A 19,333-nucleotide genomic window follows, 5' to 3' on the forward strand; every position below is an offset into this window, starting at 1 on the left:
GAAGGTCCTGGGTTCGAATCCCGCTGTAGTCCAACCTTGGGGGTCGTCCCGGGTGGTCCTCCGTGTGGAATTTGCATGTTCTCCCCGTGTCTGCGTGGGTTTCCTCCGGGGGCACTGGTTTCCTCCCGCAGTCCAAAGACATGTAGGTCAGGTGAATCGGCCGTACTAAATTGTCCCTAGGTGTGAATGTGTGTGTGTGTGAATGTGTGTGTGTGTGTGTGTGTGTGTGTGTGTGTGTGTGTGTGTGTGTGTGTGTGTGTGTGTGTCGGCCCTGTGATGGCCTGGTGGCCTGTCCAGGGTGTCTCCCCTCCGGCCGCCCAATGGCTGCTGGGATAGGCTTCAGCATCCCGCAACCCTGAGAGCAGGATAAGCGGCTTGGATAATGGATGGATGGATGACGTAAGATGCGTAAAATTACATTCAACATTTGATTTGCTTCAACAGATCTGATTGAAATTTTGATTTTAGGGACTTAAGAGAAGTTTACTCAATATTCGCTTGATTATCAGATGGAAACATAGCTATAGCAATATTGCATTTCAAGGGTCCTGACCTTGCCACAAATTCATGCACAAATGAAAGGAAAAACAGCCCAGTTATAGTGAAAAATCAAGGGTGACATTAGCAAAATGAGCTAACCGGGACTTTTTTTCATTGCCTTCCTTTACTGAGGGACAGACAAATTGAAAATGCAAGCTAAAACGGCATATCTGCTTTAAACTCCCTCTCCTGCCATCTGTTTTTCTGATGAAACCATATGCCTGTGAACCTCAGACAGTGTTACTTTAACAAGTGGCTTTAAAACATTTGGAGAACTCGATCTAAGTCCTAAGATGTGGTTGCTTTATCTATGAGTTGTATAAAATGCACGGTTAAATTTTGGAAAACTTGCAGAACGCATAACACATTTTGCTTTAGATTAACATGTACAGTTTGCAGCCATACAGTACTTTCCATTAGCATGTGTATGTGGAGGTATATGCAGACGTTTGCATGTGTTTGCTTGTGTTTACATACATGCACACATGTTGGCACATACATACATGCATGCATGTGTTTGTGTGCACATAACCGTGACTTTGCACAAGTTTGCATGTGTCTCGGTTGCTCACTTTAACCTTCCCGGGTCTTGTCTTACCCACAGGCGGAGATAAGCAGCCTCCAGCAGCTTCTGTTCAATAAGAATGCTGAGATAGAGAATCTGCATACTCAGCTGCTCACCAGACCCGCGCTGCCTGCAGAGAGCACGCTGAGAGGTCGGTAAAACAGCTCGTCAAACCCTCCGCCAAGCCCCACCAGGGCTCTCAGTCTAATTGTTACCTGATAGATGGCAGGATTTATGACCCCCCCCCTTTTTTTTTTTGCATTAATCAAATTGAAAGGAACAGTTTTGAGGAAAAGTTTGTCTTAACTTCTAATGTAGTGTCTAATATTGGGTCTCTCTGTTTCTCCCACCTCCAATTTGACTCCTAGAGGAGATGTGCAGGAGGAGGCTAAACATCAGATGTAAGACGTGATGAGACTTAATGGCAATACTGTAATCCATGTCTGCTTTTAATCTTTTATTTGTCAACTTTCTCCCACTATACAGTACATTTTTATTCAGTGTTTTGTCTTTCCTGTCTGCTCTTAAGGAAAACTATGGAAACTATGATTGGAGCCTGTTTTCTTCTACGCCGCCTTTCTCGTTGTCCTTCAGTTTGCTTGAAGTCATAATGCCATGCTAGTTCGTACCCTTGCTTGCCCTTGATACTCGAGGGAAATTGGCACATTGCTGTGGCACAGATAACTCAGCAGCAATGTTATAATTATCCCTTTTTGTGTCTTCTGTCATCGCAAAATTATTCAATTCTTACCATGTGGCAATCGGTTGGCAAGACTGACGCGGAAAAAATGTCACGTTCCTCTCTCTCCATGTTTGTTCAAACTGATGCTTCGTCTTACACGACCAAGTATAGCAGCTATGTTTATAGAGGTTGATGATCAGCATGGGGTTTCTCTTTATAGACCAGGAACTCCAAAGGCTTAGGACAGGAATGGAGTCGCTGCTAGCTGCCAACGACGAGAAGGTAAGTGACCAGACGTCTGAAAGAGTGTCCTTCTCCCTCTCAGCTCAGCACAGCTGTTCTGCGGTCGGGTGGATTAGAGTTTGTGTTCTCATCCATACATCAAGTGTACACCGGCCTGTGTGCGGAGATGCTATCATCATTTCTGTTAGAGGGGAAACCTTTTTTTTTTTCTGTTGTCGCAGTTAGCGCCGCCCTCCACCATTTATAGCACAAAGAGGCTTTTGTAATTCTCTCGCACACAAAAACTTGGCTCTTTAAAGACTCACAGAAGTGGGCATACATTTGGCCCGCACGTTGAAAACACTCACACGCGCACACAGACACAGGCACACACACACATGCGCGCACATTGCGGCAAGCCATTTCAAGGAAAGCCACACTTGTGTAGTCCTCTATCTGCCAAGCCTAATTTTGGAGCGAGCTGCATTAAGAGAAACATGGCAAAACCAGGCATAGGCACCACTTCAAAAAAAACACACTGTACAGAGTCGGTTACCACAACTCAGATTTCCAGCCAGGCCCACGTCAGTCCCCTCCCTGTCTAATACTTTGATGTAAAGGCCATGTGCAGAGAGAAGGATGTTTATATAGCAAATTAGTCAGTAATAGAGTGAAGCAGACAGTCCATATGCATGTTTTCCTAACCTTGTTTAAACATCATAATCGGGTTTTGTTTACCATGAGCAGTTACTCTTCACCGTAGGACCGACAGATTGAGGAGCTGACTCTCCTCCTGAACCAGTGCAGGCAGTTCAGAGACGTCCCTCACAACACGCGGCAAGGTAACAAAAAAAGTATGATCACAACTTCAACCTCACTGTGCAATTCTCCCCTCGGTGAGAAGTATGCCTTTGTTTTGTTTTTTTAAATGACAATACTTCTCATTTTTTGTTACTCTAGCGCCACCTGCTGTCCGTTCATTGTCCAATGGCAGGACGCCGTCGACGAGCAGTGAGGAGGAAGAGCAAGGGGTGATGCTGAAGAACACCGACTCTGCCAGTGCCAAGTCAGAGGATGTGAAATCCGAGGTGGGTACCTGTCTGTCTCACTTGGTATCCTGCCCGTCTCTGGAATAACTTGTAGAAATGTCTGTTGTTCATCCACAGTGTGAACACACAGTTCTGTTTGATAGCAACGATTACAGTGTTCCTTATATTTCAATGGCTCCAGGTCTCCACCAGCAGTTCGTCCTCCCAGCTGACGTCTCATTTATCAGTTCAGAAGAATGCTGACTGCAGGTACTCGGGCATCTTTACCATATGTAATAATATAATAATAATAATAATTTTATTTATATAGCACCTTTCTAAAACAATGTTACAAAGCACTTCACAAAAAAATGTAGCTGTTGGTAATAAAACGATTAAACTGAATTTTGCTATAATAATTGTCATTGTGTCTCCTCAGGGTAGAGCCACATAATTTGTCAAGCAGTTTGAGCGACATACCGAACGGGTCTTCACAAAAGGTATTTTATTTCTGCTTAGCTACCAACATCAAAGCTGGGGTTTTTTTTTAAATCATTATTTAAGTTGTCGTTTACTTTCCTGCTCTTCTTGACATTTTTTTTTTCATATCAACACTTCATTGTTTTCACCTTGGCTTATCATAGCTACATTATAAATCGTTTAGTTCATGAAGGGAGTTAAAGGTATCCAATGAGATTTTTCCTCGTAAACTTCTGGGTTTTCTTTAAACTAAAGGTTTGTCACTGAACACATTAAGTGTGTTTCCTTGAGGCCTAACAAACACATTGAGTGCATTTCCCACCTCAAAACATTTGCAAAACCTTTGTTTTTAAATGGTTTGAAAGCTGCATGGTTTACGTTGGCTGGCGTTCTTCTTTTTGTTTTATTGGTAGATGTGGCACATTACTGCCACCAAATGTCAAATTACCTCACCAATATTTATGCTATTTCTGTGTGTCCTTTTGTTTTCACTATTCAATATTTGCATCCTCGACATATTGGCATCCTCGTCTTCTTTTTCCTCTTCTTTTTCTCCTTTGTGTTCTAGGTCTGCAGAATATGTATCACCCCCGTGCAAGTGGCGCGCATGTGTGTCCTTGTACACTTGGTGGAAGAACACTTGATAGAAATAATATTGGTTCTAGCTTTTCTTACTGTGCTCTATAGCGCCACTAGTGGTTAAAAAAACTCCATTGGATACCTTTAATTACTTGCAAGGCTTTGTTTTCTGAGTCATGTCTCTGTATTCTGTTTTCAGAGCGGACAAGCGGAAACTAGAAGCCGGACACTGCCTGTAAATACCTTTCTACCAGACCAAAATGGAGACAGAGAGAGCGGCAGTGATACTCAGAGTCACAGATCTCCAGATGGGAGCGAGGATGGAGACTCCAGCCCAAGTAAACCCAGAGATATAGTTTCTGGTTCTCTATGATGTATAATGAGCCGACTGGCAAATACGTCACAGCTAAAAGTTTAGTTTTCATCGTTCAGCCACATCCTTGCTGTATGAGTATGTTCATCTTGAACCTGTTAAATCCCAGTGAGCATCAGTGGTGGATCGATATTTCAAGGAAAGCCCTCTTCTTAGACCAGTGTGACCTTTTGAGTGTTGCTAATAGCAGAGTAAAGGGTTCCTGGGGTTGTGTTTCTCATAGACCACACCCTCGCACATGATTAACCACACTCCAGCCCCACCCGATCCCATCTTCGCTGACCACTTTTAGCTCGAGCCCCACCCTGTTCATGTTATGCTGGATTATGTTTAAGCGTTGAGGCTATTACAGAGAGACCACATATGGTTGAATTAAAGCCGAGCTCCTTCCCTTTCATGGGCTCCTAGCCTTAAAGGGATACTCCGGTATTTTTTAACCTAAGTCCCATTTTCTTATGTATAGGAGCCAAACCAAATGAGGGGTTGCAGAATCTTTTACATTGATTCTGTTAAAATTGAAATTGACTGTATAGTATTGAGCAAGACGGCATCACCTGACATCTGACTGCTGCGCACCAAGCTGCAATGTAATTCTTTGACAAATAGTGTCTACTAAAAAGGCTCTGTTTTAGCACTAATGGGCTCATAATGTTTTGTGAAAGGTCTGAAAACACTTTCCATTAGAAAAATATAGTCCCAGTACAATCAGTGCAGTGATACCCCTTTTTTATATTTTTGGCCGGTCCACAATACCAGGGCCAGCCCTACCTACACATGTGGTTGTCCAGGAGTGAGTGACTTAGTGAGTGATGGAGTTTCGCCATTGGTCGGACAGCCGAGTTGGAGTTTTCTATTACGTCATCAGCTGTTCACGGAACCGATGTCACAACAGCCGCTTTTTAAAACAGCCGGCATGGTGGCCTGGTGGTTAGCGCTGCCGCCTCACAGCAAGAAGGTCCTGGGTTCGAACCCCGGGGTTGTCCAACCTTGGGGGTCATCCCAGGTCATCTTTGCGTGGAGTTTGCATGTTCTCCCCATGTCTGCAGTGGGTTTTCTCCGGGTACTGCAGTTTCCCCTACCATCAAAAGAAACATGCATGTTAGGGTTAATACTCCTGTTTGTGCCCCTAAGCAAGGCAATGGGAAAAGAACTGGAGCTGGTCCCTGGGTGCAGCAGGAAGGCGGCAGCCCGCTGCTCCTAGCTACGCAGATCACAGCTAGGATGGGTTAATATGCAGTAACTGAATTTCCCCAAGGGGATTAATAAAGGAAACTGAACTTAAACTTAATAAATCTAGTCGCAGTCCAGCCATATACTAGGTTTTAACCTAGTTTTTTTTTTCTTCTCTCCAATTCTCTCACACTCCCAGTGTTGTGTTTCTGTAACAAACACACTCATTGTGGGATTACAGAGAGAGACTTCTGCTCCGAGTTGGAAATGGATTGATATAACTACATATTGATATCAGTAGATATATATATATATATATATATATATATATATATATATATATATATATATATATACATATACATATACATATAACTGTTATATAGAAAATCCGGTATCACACTTTTTATGCTTTTTGTGCTAATAGTCATGAAAATTAATCTATTGAATCGTGTCCCGGAGATACGATTGCCCAACTTTTTTCGCGCAACACAGAATGAAATTTAAACCCACGCATTTTAAATTAGGAGCCTTTCTCATTTTTGTGTTTTTTTTTCCCCCTCAGTTTTTCCCTTTATGTGATTTCTTGAAGGTAATGGCACATATGCTCGGCAATTCGTATCTCCCTGAAAGAAGAGTTCTGTGAAAAAGTGGACCTTAACTGTGGAAAGGTGTTATTTATGTCCCTGTGGTCCGTTTCAAAGGCGAAAAATAAAACTCCATTTTTGTTCTGCACTTGCACACACCAGATGATACACATCAAGGATGCTCCTATTCATTTCAGTATAAAGCCACACACCAGAGGCATCTTGCCTCTCGTCCGCAAATGTCTGTTTGACGAGCGGCGACTTCTCAGAATGCTGTTCTGCTTCCAGGCACCGACACGCCTACAAACTCGTATTTTCTACTGGAAAAAAAGTGCTGGCTGGCGGTGCGAGTCATTTGACTCGCTGCTCTGCTTCTGTGCCTGTATGTGTTCAGTCCCAGCCATCAACATTTTGTCCGCGTAATAGTCTCATAACAGTACGCTGAGAACAAATAACATTACAGACAATTTTGGCAAAGTTAGTGTTGCTTTATCTTCTTTTTTTTAGAAACCTTCATCTTTTAAACTGACAATATGAAACATCGCCGAAGCTTATATTGAACCCCTCTCAAGAGTTGCCCATATTTGTATGGTAGCAATACACTGACTGTTATTTTTTCTGTCTGTTTAAAGAAAAGCCGGAGAAAAATGAAGATTGCAGTTCAAATGACCATTCCCCTGTGCATTCTGAGGCAAACACGCAGCCTGGCCACCGGGCAGTGGGCTCACCAGAATATCTGAAGAACAACAGGAGTATCAAGAAGCTGTGGGGAAAGTAAGTTTCTGTGTAGAAGGTTGTTTTTAAAATATGACCGTCCTAATATGCCTTCATCAACAGTGAGGTTAATTAAATGTTATGTTTCGATTAGAGGACTAAGTGCGCTCTTAAAAGATACTCACATCCTTTGCAAACCAGAGAGTTTGCCTCATTCTTCACAGACTTCGAAGGACCCAGTCTGGGGGGCTCCAGGGGGCTGATGCGGACCCGGGCCAGTTTAGAAGAGGGGGATTGCGGGCCACAGCAGGGCCAAGACTGACCCGGACCCCGGAGTCTTGCAGCTCTGTGCAGTAAGGCGTGGTGCATCTTGACTGTTTTTATTTCAGTCCATCATTGCATGACAACTGTAGGGCAACAGTACAGACTTGAGACAGAAGCATATCACAGGATAAGGTATGCTTTTTCCCATCCTGACTTCCTTTCTTTGTTAAATGAGCAGACTTGAAATAAGTTTTATATATATATATTATGCGAGGGTGGCACAATGGTTAGCGCGGTTGCCTCACAGCAAGAAGGTCCTGGGTTTGAGCCCGGGGTAGTCCAACCTTGGGGGTCATCCTGGGTCGTCCTCTGAGTGGAGTTTGCATGTTCTCCCCATGTCTGCGTGGGTTTGCTCCGGGTGCTCCAGTTTCCTCCCACAGTCCAAAGACATGTAGGTCAGGTGAATCGGCCATACTAAATTGTCCCTAGGTGTGAATGTGTGTGTGTGTGTGTGTGTGTGTGTGTCGGCCCTGTGATGGCCTGGTGGCCTGTCCAGGGTGTCTCCCCTCCGGCCGCCCAATGGCTGCTGGGATAGGCTTCAGCATCCCGCAACCCTGAGAGCAGGATAAGCAGTTTGGATAATGGATGGATGAATATATACTGCTCAAAAAAATAAAGGGAACACCTAAAAACACAATATAGACCTCAATGAATGAAATATTTCAGCTGAAAATCTTTATTTATTAGACAGAAGAATGTGTTTAGAGCAAAATAACCTAAGAATGATCAATGGAAATCAAAATCATTAGCCCATTAAGGTCTGGATTCAGAATCATACTCAAAATCAAAGTGGAAAATGAGAACATAGGCTGATCCAACTTCTGTGGAAATTCTTCAAGACGATTCAAAATGAGGCTCAGTAGTGTGTGTGGCCTCCACGTGCCTGTATGCACTCCCTACAACGTCTGGGCATGCTCCTGATGAGACGACGGATGGTCTCCTGAGGGATCTCCTCCCAGACCTGGATCAGGGCATCGGTCAACTCCTGGACAGTCTGTGGTGCGACATCGCGTTGGCGGATGGTACGAGACATGATGTCCCAGAGGTGCTCGATTGGATTCAGGTCTGGGGAACGTGCAGGCCAGTCCATAGCATCAATGCCCTCGACATACAGGAACTGCTGACACACTCTGGCCACATGAGGACGAGCATTGTCATGCATGAGCAGGAACCCAGGGCCCACTGCACCAGCATATGGTCTGACAATGGGTCTGAGGATCTCATCCCGGTACCTAATGGCAGTCATGGTACCTCTGGCTAGCACGTAGAGGTCTGTGCGGCCCTCCAAGGATATGCCTCCCCAGACCATCACTGACCCACCGCCAAACCAGTCATGCTGGGGGATGTTGCAGGCAGCAGAACGTTCTCCACAGCGTCTCCAGACTCTCTCACGTCTGTCACATGTGTTCAGTGTGAACCTGCTCTCATCTGTGAAGAGCACAGGGCGCCAATGGCGAATCTGCCAACCAAGATGTTCTCTGGCAAAGGTCAATCGGGCTGCACGGTGTTGGGCTGTGAGCACAGGCCCCAATTGTGGACGTCGGGCCCTCATACCATCCTCATGCATTCTGTTTCTCACTGTTTGAGCAGAAACCTGCACATTAGTGGCCTGTTGAAGGTCGTTTTGTAGGGCTCCGGCAGTGCTCCTCCTGTTCCTCCTTGCACAAAGGACCAGATAGCGGTCCTGCTGCGGGGTTGTTGTCCTCCTTCGGCCCCCTCCACGTCTCCTGGTGTAGTGGCCTGTCTCCTGGTACCTCCTCCATGCTCTGGATACTGTGCTGGGAGACACATCAAATCTTCTTGCCACAGCACGCATTGATGTGCCATCCTGGATGAGCTGCACTACCTGAGCAACTTCTGTAGGTTGCAGATACCGCCTCATGCCACCTCTAGTGGTGAGGGCACTAGCAAAATGAAAAACTAACCAAAGATCGGCCAGAAAAGATGAGGATAGGCAAATGGTCTGTGGCCACCACCTGCAAATCCATTCCTTTTATAGGGGTTGTCTTGCAAATTGTCTAATTTCCACCAGGTGGAAATTAGACAATTTACCAACAGGTGAAATTGATTCACAAATCAGTGTTGCTTCCTAACTGGACAGGTTGATATCTCAAAAGTGTGATTGACTTGGAGCTACATTGTATTGCTTATGTGTTCCCTTTATTTTTTTGAGCAGTGTATATTATGCTCCATACACGTTTTGGGGGGTCTGTTGTGCAGACTTCATGAAATAAGTCCTTAATTCATCATACTGTTTTGTGATATATACTGGAGCTGTATATATTCTCAAAATTAATTGTTTTATATATTGTTGCTGATATGTCTTTTTTTTATTTGCTGTGTGTTATTTTTCTGTCAGTGATATGAACACACCATTTAGCCGCTGGACCAAGGAGCAGGTCTGTGGCTGGCTAGAGGACTATGGACTAGGCCAATATGTAAACCTCACCAGACAATGGGTTGAAAATGGACAGACGCTAATCTCCGCCACGCCTCAGGACTTTGAGAAGGTGAAACAAACGGAAGAACCGACAGCAGACTTAATGTAACATCATTCTTAAATGACTCAAATGACCAGAAATGATCCAACTCCTATTGTGTTTTCAACTGAAACTCGCATTTATATTCCAAACGGTGCAGATACTGTTTAACGTGAATATGCTTTTTCCCGACCCTAGGAGATGGGTATGAAGCATCCACTGCACAGGAAAAAGCTTCAGCTTGCTCTGAAGGCGTTCACTACAAAAGTTACAGAGAAGTCCTCTGAGCTGGACCACATCTGGGTCACTCGTAAGTCTGTTTCCTTTGTTTGTGGTCTTCTAGTTCCTGTGCGCTCGCAACGTTTGGGCGGTTAACCCGCTGTGTGAATCAGGTGCTCAGCTCAAAAACAAATAGAAGGCAAAGCGAGAAGCAAAAGGCTAAACCGAACTCGCAAGTACTGGAGTAGGAAGCAATCACAAAATTTTATTTATCAACCATTTTGAATGTTTTTAGTAAGTAGACACAAGTAGTACTTCAGCTGTACAGCCAAAATGGATTCAGTGTGGTTATTTGTTATTATTTTTTATTGTTTGTGCCACTATAGAGGCAATATAATTTATCTGATTTTTACTCTTTGCAGACTGGTTGGACGACATTGGTTTGCCTCAGTATAAAGATCAGTTCCATGAAGCCCGAGTGGATGGCCGAATGATACAGTATCTTACAGTTGTAAGACCAATCATATCCACAGTTATAATAGAACTACACCCATTTAAACTGCATTGTATTTCTTTTCTGTATCATAGATCTCAGTCAGTGAGGTGATAAACACATAAAACCAGAATACCATAAATAAACATATATGTTCCATCATTACTTATTACTCTAAGGTCACTGCCAGCATGCAAACATTTTTATTTTGTTGTGTGCTTTCAGAATGACCTCTTGACTCTAAAGGTGACCAGCCAGCTCCACCACCTCAGTATTAAATGTGCCATCCATGTCCTCCATGCAAATAAGTTTAACCCCCACTGTCTGAGACGCAGACCAGGGGAGGAGGTAAGCAGACATCAGAAGAGGGAAATGTATGCATATGCTGAAAATATTGGTTTTTGTGTTCTCGTTTCCCCCCAGCCCCACCCTTTTTCTCCCCAATTGTATCCAGCCAATTACCCCACTCTTTCCGAGCCATGCTGGTCGCTGCTCCACCCCCTGTGCCCATGCGGGGAGGGCTGCAAACTACCACATGCCTCCTCCGATACATGTGGAGTCGCCAGTCGCTTCTTTTCACCTGACAGTGAGGAGTTTCGCCAGGGGGAGATAGCGCGTGAGAGGATCACGCTATTCCCCCCAGTTCCCCCTCCCCACTGAACGGGCACCCCGACCGACCAGAGGAGGGGTTAATGCAGCGACCAGGACACATACCCACATCCAGCTTCCCACCCGCAGACACGGCCAATTGTGTCTGTAGGGACACCCGACCAAGCCGGAGGTAACACGGGGATTCGAACCAGCGATCCCCGTGTTGGTAGGCAACGGAATAGATTGCTACACTACCTGGATGCCCTTTTTTTTTATGAAATAAGAGGATGTGTGAAGCGCTGAAAGGAGAATAGATTCAAGTTTCAATTCCAATTATAGTTTTCTTTTACATTCTTAAGAAACAGCCTTCTCCATCAGAGGTGGTGCAGTGGTCCAACCATCGTGTCATGGAGTGGCTACGAGCGGTGGACTTAGCGGAGTATGCTCCTAATCTTCGGGGCAGTGGAGTCCACGGAGGGCTGATTGTGAGTGACCCTTAGCCCTGAGATTCATTTTAATGACGTTTTGTATGGGCTGCATCAGCAAGAACAACTTATCGAGTGATCTGAATAAAGTCTGGACAATACTGACAAAATCAGATATCACTATTTTTGACTGAATACCTCAGTATCGATCATGTGATGATATTTTGGGGATGAGTACAGGTGCTTCCATAAGATATTTATCCATCAGAAATCTTTGAGAAATAATCATTAGTAATGTGGATATGATATCCAATCAGGTGAAAGCTTTCATTTTGTTATTTCACTCAACCAAAACAGTTGAATAAGTTCAGAAAATTGTATGGCTTTAATGTATTGCTGCCTTTAAGACCAGAGAATGACAACATTTAAGTTATAACATGATGGTCAAAATCCCAGATGATATCTAGTCTGGCCCAGTGGTTAGCACAGTCACCTCACAGCAAGAAGGTCATGGGTTCAAGCCCTGGGATAGTCCAACCTTGGGGGTCGTCCCGGGTCGTCCTCTGTGTGGAGTTTGCATGTTCTCCCCGTGTCTGCGTGGGTTTCCTCCGGGTGCTCCGGTTTCCTCCCACCATCAAAAAGACATGCATGTTAGGGTTAATACTCCTGTCTGTGCCCCTGAGCAAGGCAATGGGAAAAGAACTGGAGTTGGGCCCCGGGTGCACCATGGAGGCGGCAGCCCACTGCTCCTAGCTACACAGATCACAGCCAGGATGGGTTCATTTGCAGTAACTGAATTTCCCCAAGGGGAAAGGAAACTTAATTAATAATCATTAATATCATGATACTGACATTACATCAACATATTGCCCGGCTCTGATCTGAATCTTACGCCTTATTGTTAACGCCGCCATGTGTTTGTATCTAAGCAGATGTCTGTCTCTTCGTAGATTCTGGAGCCTCGTTTCAGCTCTGAAACCTTGGCATTGCTGCTGAATATACCGCCTCAGAAGACCCTGCTGCGCCGCCACCTAGCTACTGCCTTCGCCGCCCTGGTGGGCTCTCAGGCCACGCAGGAGAAGCGAGAGTACGCCAACGCCACGGGGCACGTTCCCCTCACCACCACTGCAAAAGTCAGGGTGAGAGTTTAGTCCCGAGGTGAAAACCACTGCCAGGGTGCCTTCAAACCTTTGTCAAGTCCCGCCCCTCTGCCGCACCCCTTGGTTACTGTTGCTAAATTGGATAAACAATAGTCATTGATTTATTTCTTTTTAATTCATGCATGTCTCAAGAAAATGTGTCTCTGCCCTAAAAAAACTAATGGATGAGAAATGAAACCATCGGAGGGCGTAACTTCTCACTTTTACTCCATAGTGTTGAATTGATGCAAAACCAATGATTAATTGGTTTGTCTTTTTGTTTTTCAGCCAAAGAAGCTGGGCTTCACCCAGTTCAGTCACCTGAGGAAGAAGAAATCAGATGAGTCCGTCGACTACATCTGCCCCATAGACAGTGGATCCCCAGCCATGAACGGGGTCTCCCACCGGCCCTATGCAGGGCTCAGGGGTCTTAGCCCTTTATTAGACAGACAGCCTGAGCGGCAGGAGCAGGTGGGGATAAAAAAACCAAGCTGATTCTTTCCGAGCTGATGACTACCAAGGGTAGTTGCTTTTAACCCCACCACCTCTGGCCCTGCTGCAAAAAAAACTCCCTCGTCCATGAATCAAGTTGATTTTGTGATTCGGTGGAAAATCTTAACGCTGCGACCCGAGATGCAACCCTATGATGATTTTCTGGATATGGTGCAAAGGCAATCAGGACGGGATGCTAACTGGTGTATTTTTGGACATGCCCGTGCAGGACTCAACAAGACATGGTGAATGGTGACTTGTGTGATAGAAGCTCAACCTTCTTTTCATGAAGCCACTCTCTTCATTCCTTTTAGAGAGGGATTCCTAACTACACACATACTTTAATGCATTGCGTATTACTGACCATAATGTATCTTAAATATTCTAGATTAAATTTGTACATTCATTGCTTCTTTTCTATTGTGTAGCTTTTTCTTATTTACGGCGTAGTTCAAAAATGGAAACCTCTCAATTCAAGCTTGGTTATGACTTACTCTTTACCTTTTGTCATTTTTCTTTATTTTTGATGACCAGAGAACAATGTCTAATGAAATCAAAACTCAAATTCTGATAGGGGACTGAAACTCAGCACTTTTATTCAAGACGTGTTGGCCTCCTGGTGTCTCTGTAAAATAATTCAGCTTTTAAGCTACGGATATTGAAAATAAAGCCCAATGCTGCCTTGCTCCTTGATCTTTGGGGTAGTTTTACACTATAACAAACATCACCTTTTCTTAAAGATAATACATTTTCTAACCACAAGTACTGTAGTTTAAGTCAAAGTACTGTACTTTTTTCTTTCTTTTTTTTTTTAAGCTTTGCTGCTCATAGCAATTAGAGGGGTTGTCAGAGCTAACAATGGCTGCAGTCAAATTATTGGCCTGCATCATCCACTTACAATATTATAGATGTATATGAATCTACATGTGGAAAAACGGGAATTAGGTTTTATTTATTTTGGCTGAAGCTCGTCATGCCATTACATTACCATAGTACACAGTACCATACCATACCATGCCATATTACATCATACCATACCATACCATACATATTACACCATACCATACCATACATATTACACCATATCATACCATACATATTACACCATATCATACCATACATATTACACCATACCATACCATACATATTACACCATACCATACCATACATATTACACCATATCATACCGTACCATATTACACCATACCATACACCTTAAGTGATAATTGTGCTTTGAATGTTCAACATCAGATGCATCTCAATTAGAAATCTGCTGACAACAGTCTTGTGTGGACAGAATAGTTACTGTGTGAGTTGTATTATAATGTGCTGAAAATAAGTACAGCATAGAAGGTAGAGGTTTCAATTATGAACAAAATTACTTTCTTTACTACATGGAAATGACATATTTGCAGTATGTGTCATTGAAGTGAAGACAGGCACTTCTGTGAAGAGCAACCAGAAAGCTTTGTGCTGACATCTTGCCCTGAAGATGGCCCCGAGGACCTCCGCATGACAACATGACGCTGTCTATTCATTTTGGATGGGCATATCTTAAATCCAAAATCCAAAAAAGGATTGGTCTGCTACTGCCTACTGCTGGTCTGGAATGGAATTTCAAGAACACTTATTTAGACTTATTAACAACTATTTACAATTATTTACTTTATTCCTGGTGGGACACCTAGTGAAAAGGTTTTGGAAAGTACCGGACAAGTAAAGTAATGGACCTAACCCAGCAACAAAAAGCTTGATTTTATTGTCACTGCTTCTCCCGCCTCTCAGTCATCAAATACTCATCAACTTTTAGGTGAAAATTGTTGGTATTTCAATGCAAACTTGATCTTGACTCTTCTTTGAACACCAAACGTTTCGTGAAAACAAAGAAAAAGGTCATACAGTTTACAAATTAAACAATAACTATTATATACAATCGGTCTTATCATTTTTTGGAGCCTTCAAGAGATTGAGATGAGAGCTTCTGAGTGCTAATTTATCATCTGAGTGATGCATCTGGAACACACTGGATGACTTGTGTTCATTAGAGCTTAAACTGTGGAGTTGCAACAAAAAGGAAACATTGCATCTGCGATGATTTCTTTGAGGACGTTGATGGGGAAGTATAGAGAAGGTCAGAATGAGTTATATTGTGTCTTTGTGGATTTAGAGAAAGCACATGACAGGGTGCCAAGAGAGGAGGATGTGGCATTGTATGAGGAAGTCAGGAGTGGCAGAGAAGTATGTAGGAGTGGTGCAGGACATGTATGAGGGCAGTGTGACAGTGGTGAGGTGTGCGGTAGGAATGACGGATGGGTTCAAGGTGGAGGTGGGATTACATCAAGGATCAGCTCTGAGCCCTTTCTTGTTTGCAATGGTGACGGACAGGTTGATGGACAAGATCAGGCCGGAGTCTGTGGACTATGATGTTTGCAGATGGCATTGTGATTTGTAGTGAGAGTAGGGTGCAGGTTGGGGAGAGGTGGAGGTATGCACTGGAGAGAAGAGGAATGAAAGTCAGTAGGAGCAAGAGGGAATACATATGCATGAATGAGAGGGAGGACAGCGGAATTGTGAGGATGCAAGGAGTAGAGATGATGAAGGTGGATGAGTTTAAATACTTGGGGTCAACTTCAGAGTAACAGGGAGTGCAGCAGAGGGGTGAAGAAGAGAGTGCCGGCAGGATGGGGTGGGTGCAGAAGAGTGTCAGGAAGAAGGGTACCAACAAGAGTTAAAGGGAAGGTTTACAAGATGGTAGTGAGACCAGCTATGTTATATGGTTTGGAGATGGTGGCACTGGCAAAAGGAAAGAAGGCACAGCTGGAGGTGGAAGAGTTGAAGATGGTAAGATTTTCATTGGGAGTGATGAAGAAGGACAGGATTAGGAACAAGTATATTAGAGGTACATCTCAGGTTGGACGGTTTGGAGACAAAGCAAGAGAGGCAAGATTGAGATGGTTTGGACATGTGTGAAGGAGAGATGCTGGGTATATTGGGAGAAGGACGGTGAATATGGAGCTGCTAGGCAAGAGGAAAAGAGGAAGGCCAAAGAGGAGGTATGCAAAGTGCCGTGACCATTAACTAGAGTCACAATGGCCATGTGTACTATTCACTGAAAATTTGGGAATGGTTGCAATCACAGCATCATAAAATGGAGACAGATGTATGCTTAGCTGCCCCCCCCCCCCCCCGGTTCAGGGATGGTCATTCCCTGTTCACACAGATGGCCTCCTTGACTCCCTGTTCAAACCAGCGTTCCTCCCTATCAAGGATGTGCACATCCTAATCCTCGAAAGAGTGGCCACTGGTCTGTAGATGGGTGTAGACCACGAAGTCCTGGCCTGATGTGTTAGCTCTTCTGTGTTGTGCCATTCTCTTGGCCAGCATCTGTTTAGTTTCCCCAGTGTACAACCCATGGCAATCCTCCTGGCACTTGGCGGTATACTCTATATTGCTCGGTTTGTGCCGGGGGAACCGATGGACCAACTTCTGGGGCAGTGTGTTTTGGAGTTTGAAATCAACTGAGACGTGGTGTTTGGAAAATACGCGTCTCAACTGTTCCGACACTCCCACCACATATGGAATCACCACCGGTTTACGCTTAGGCAGCTGTTGTCCTTCTCTCTTTGATCGGCTGGTGCACTGTTTGGGCGTCTTCCTGGCTTTGACAAACGCCCGGTTAGGATAACCACACTTAACCAGGGCCTGTTTAATGTGGGATGTCTCCCCTTCCCCGGCTGCTGTGTCAGTGGGGACGTTGTCAGCTCAGTAGTGCAGCATCCTGATGACTCCTAGTTTGTGCTTCAGTGGATGATGAGAGTCAAACCTTAAATACTGATCAGTATGTGTTTACGGCAAACAACAATCAAATGTCCCCCATCGTCAATTACAATTTCACAGTCTAAGAAGGCCAACCTGTCATTTTTCACACCCTCCCTGGTGAACTTGACGTGGTTGCCCACCAAGTTAATGTGGTTGGTGAAAAATGGTACATCCTGAGATTTAATTTTAACCCAGGTGAGATCCACAAATCTGAACCAATGGCTAGGTGGTGTCCCTGGATAGGACATCAGAGTCCTCTTTTCCACTTCCTCCATATACAAGTTGGCCACAACAGGTGAAACTGGGGAACCCATAGCACACCCATGCTTCTGCCTATAGTACTGCCCCCTTTATGTGAAGTATGTGGACTGAAGACAGCTTCAGGAGCAGACACACTTGGTCAGTGTTAAGGGTGGTCCTATTGCTAAGGGTGGGGGTCATCCTGCAATTTCATATGGACTACTTCCACTGTTTCATCAAGCAGGAATGCACATGAAGAGAGATGTAACATCACAAGAGGCCATTGTTTCAACCTCCTCCATAATTATGTCCCTCACCTTATCCACAAACTCCATAGCGTTCTGAATGTGATGTTCATTACTGCCTACCAACGGGTTAAGAATAGATGCGAGAATCTTAGAGATGTTATTGGTCACTGAGTTAATCATACAAACAATAGGCCGTAATGGCCTATCTTAGGTAAACGGTACAGACTAGGCGTAGCATCCCCTCGGTATAATCTTATGGCACAAAATTCTGTCAATAGCATTGTCCTGTTATAACAGCTTCAGACAATCATCTATCGCCCCTTTCTTTTAATCACTACCTGGGTCTTGTTTCAGGGGCTCATAATTATTCATGTCGCTCAGAAACGTCATAACTTTCTCATGATAGTCTGTTTGGTTTGATACAACAGTGCATCTGCCTTTGTCTGCCCGATGGATGATGACGTCATTGGCCTTGCTGGGTGTCGTGATTGTGTCCCACTCGTCTGCTGATGTTGGACGGCGGCGGCTTCGCGTTGCTGAGGCAGGCTGAAACTTCGGTAGTTGTTCCGCTTCCGGGTCAGCGATGTCGTCGTTACAGATCGCTGATTCCGTTGCTTGATCAGTTCCACTAGGGGGGGGGGGGTTCCCTGTTCTGTCTTCGAATTCATTTATATTCTTTTCTAAATCTATTATAGATTTGAAACGTTGAATATCCCCCTGATCTTGAATGCCGTCCACGGCGGCTAGCTAACGTTAAACAGACCACACCGGTCGCATGTGCCATGGATCAACATCCGGCAGGTCGTCACATCCGGCTTCAGACGTCCCCATATTAGACAAACCCGATTTCCTCGGCATGGCAGCTAAATTCAGCCCCTTAGCAATGGCGTCTTTCTCCACCTGGGTGAGTTGTCTGCCGGAGGGATTCTTCACCCGCTTCTCCACATCGTCGGCGTGTGTCTGGCGTCCGTCTCTCTCTCTGTCTGCCGATGTCTTTGGCCTACAACAAGTAGGTCGAACTTCTTTTGCTGCCTGGTTTTCGATTTCCCATGTTGCAACGCGGCCTCATCTAGACGCAATGTAAGTCTCTGTTGAATCTGCTCCCGTTTGGCTTTAAAGGCGTCGATGGTAAAAATCGGCTCGTCTCACCCGTTCGTCCAACAGCTGGCCCCGCGTCTTCTGGAGGATCTGGTTGGCTCGGTGGCCCTTGGCCGAAGATTTCATTTGCAGGCTCTTAGGTGCATCTGAAGCTGAATCTCAGGTGGTTCTTGGAGTCTGCCAGTTTACGCGCCATTTGCTCGTAGTCCAGTACACGTTTAAAGGAGTCAAAATGTCTTGACGCATGCTCAGTAGGTCCAGGTAAGCAAGTCACAGAAAGTTGAATCAGTTCATTTGGACACAATATTCAGAAGTCACTGAGATGAGCAGTGAAACGTTTCTCCCAATAAACGTTGTGTCCAGATAAACTGGTTCAACTTCCTGAGACTTCCTTACCTGGATTGTTGAGCATGCATCAAGACAGTTACTGTCTTGACGCATGCTCAGTAGGTCCAGGTAAGCAAGTCACAGAAAGTTGAATCAGTTCATTTGGACACAATATTCAGAAGTCACTGAGATGAGCAGTGAAACGTTTCTCCCAATAAACGTTGTGTCCAGATAAACTGGTCCAACTTCCTGAGACTTCCTTACCTGGATTGCTGAGCATGCATCAAGACAGTAAGTAGTAGTAGTAGTAGTAGTTGCAACAGAAAGCCTCACTGAGAATATCTGTCAGCAACGTTTGTTCAAGTTATACTTTGTTGTTCCACTTGTTAAAACAAAAATGTTCATTATGCTGCAAACGTTGCCCAGACTGGGAGCAGCACCACGTCAGCAGTGAAGCAGCGCCACCTCCTGAGAAGGTATTGTTACCACATTAAAAAA

General features: G+C 44.6%; 1 protein-coding gene across 1 annotated transcript in view; it reads left to right on the plus strand.

Moving 5' to 3' along the window:
• ppfibp2a (PPFIA binding protein 2a) overlaps positions 1–13,790 on the plus strand; it is a 35,979-nt gene extending 22,189 nt beyond the window's left edge. Inside the window, exons 8-23 of the mRNA XM_056278571.1 lie at positions 1,145–1,256; positions 2,008–2,069; positions 2,773–2,851; positions 2,970–3,097; positions 3,240–3,307; positions 3,477–3,537; positions 4,296–4,434; positions 6,859–7,000; positions 7,165–7,293; positions 9,624–9,774; positions 9,943–10,054; positions 10,386–10,474; positions 10,682–10,804; positions 11,407–11,532; positions 12,423–12,611; positions 12,900–13,790. Of these exons, the coding sequence (XP_056134546.1) occupies positions 1,145–1,256; positions 2,008–2,069; positions 2,773–2,851; positions 2,970–3,097; positions 3,240–3,307; positions 3,477–3,537; positions 4,296–4,434; positions 6,859–7,000; positions 7,165–7,293; positions 9,624–9,774; positions 9,943–10,054; positions 10,386–10,474; positions 10,682–10,804; positions 11,407–11,532; positions 12,423–12,611; positions 12,900–13,106 (1,917 nt within the window). The 3' untranslated portion in view covers positions 13,107–13,790. The remainder of the gene's footprint in view (positions 1–1,144; positions 1,257–2,007; positions 2,070–2,772; positions 2,852–2,969; positions 3,098–3,239; positions 3,308–3,476; positions 3,538–4,295; positions 4,435–6,858; positions 7,001–7,164; positions 7,294–9,623; positions 9,775–9,942; positions 10,055–10,385; positions 10,475–10,681; positions 10,805–11,406; positions 11,533–12,422; positions 12,612–12,899) is intronic.
• The last annotated feature ends 5,543 nt before the right edge of the window (positions 13,791–19,333 follow it).

This window comes from Lampris incognitus, chromosome 4, assembly GCF_029633865.1.
Source record: "Lampris incognitus isolate fLamInc1 chromosome 4, fLamInc1.hap2, whole genome shotgun sequence".
Classification (NCBI taxonomy): domain Eukaryota; kingdom Metazoa; phylum Chordata; class Actinopteri; order Lampriformes; family Lampridae; genus Lampris; species Lampris incognitus.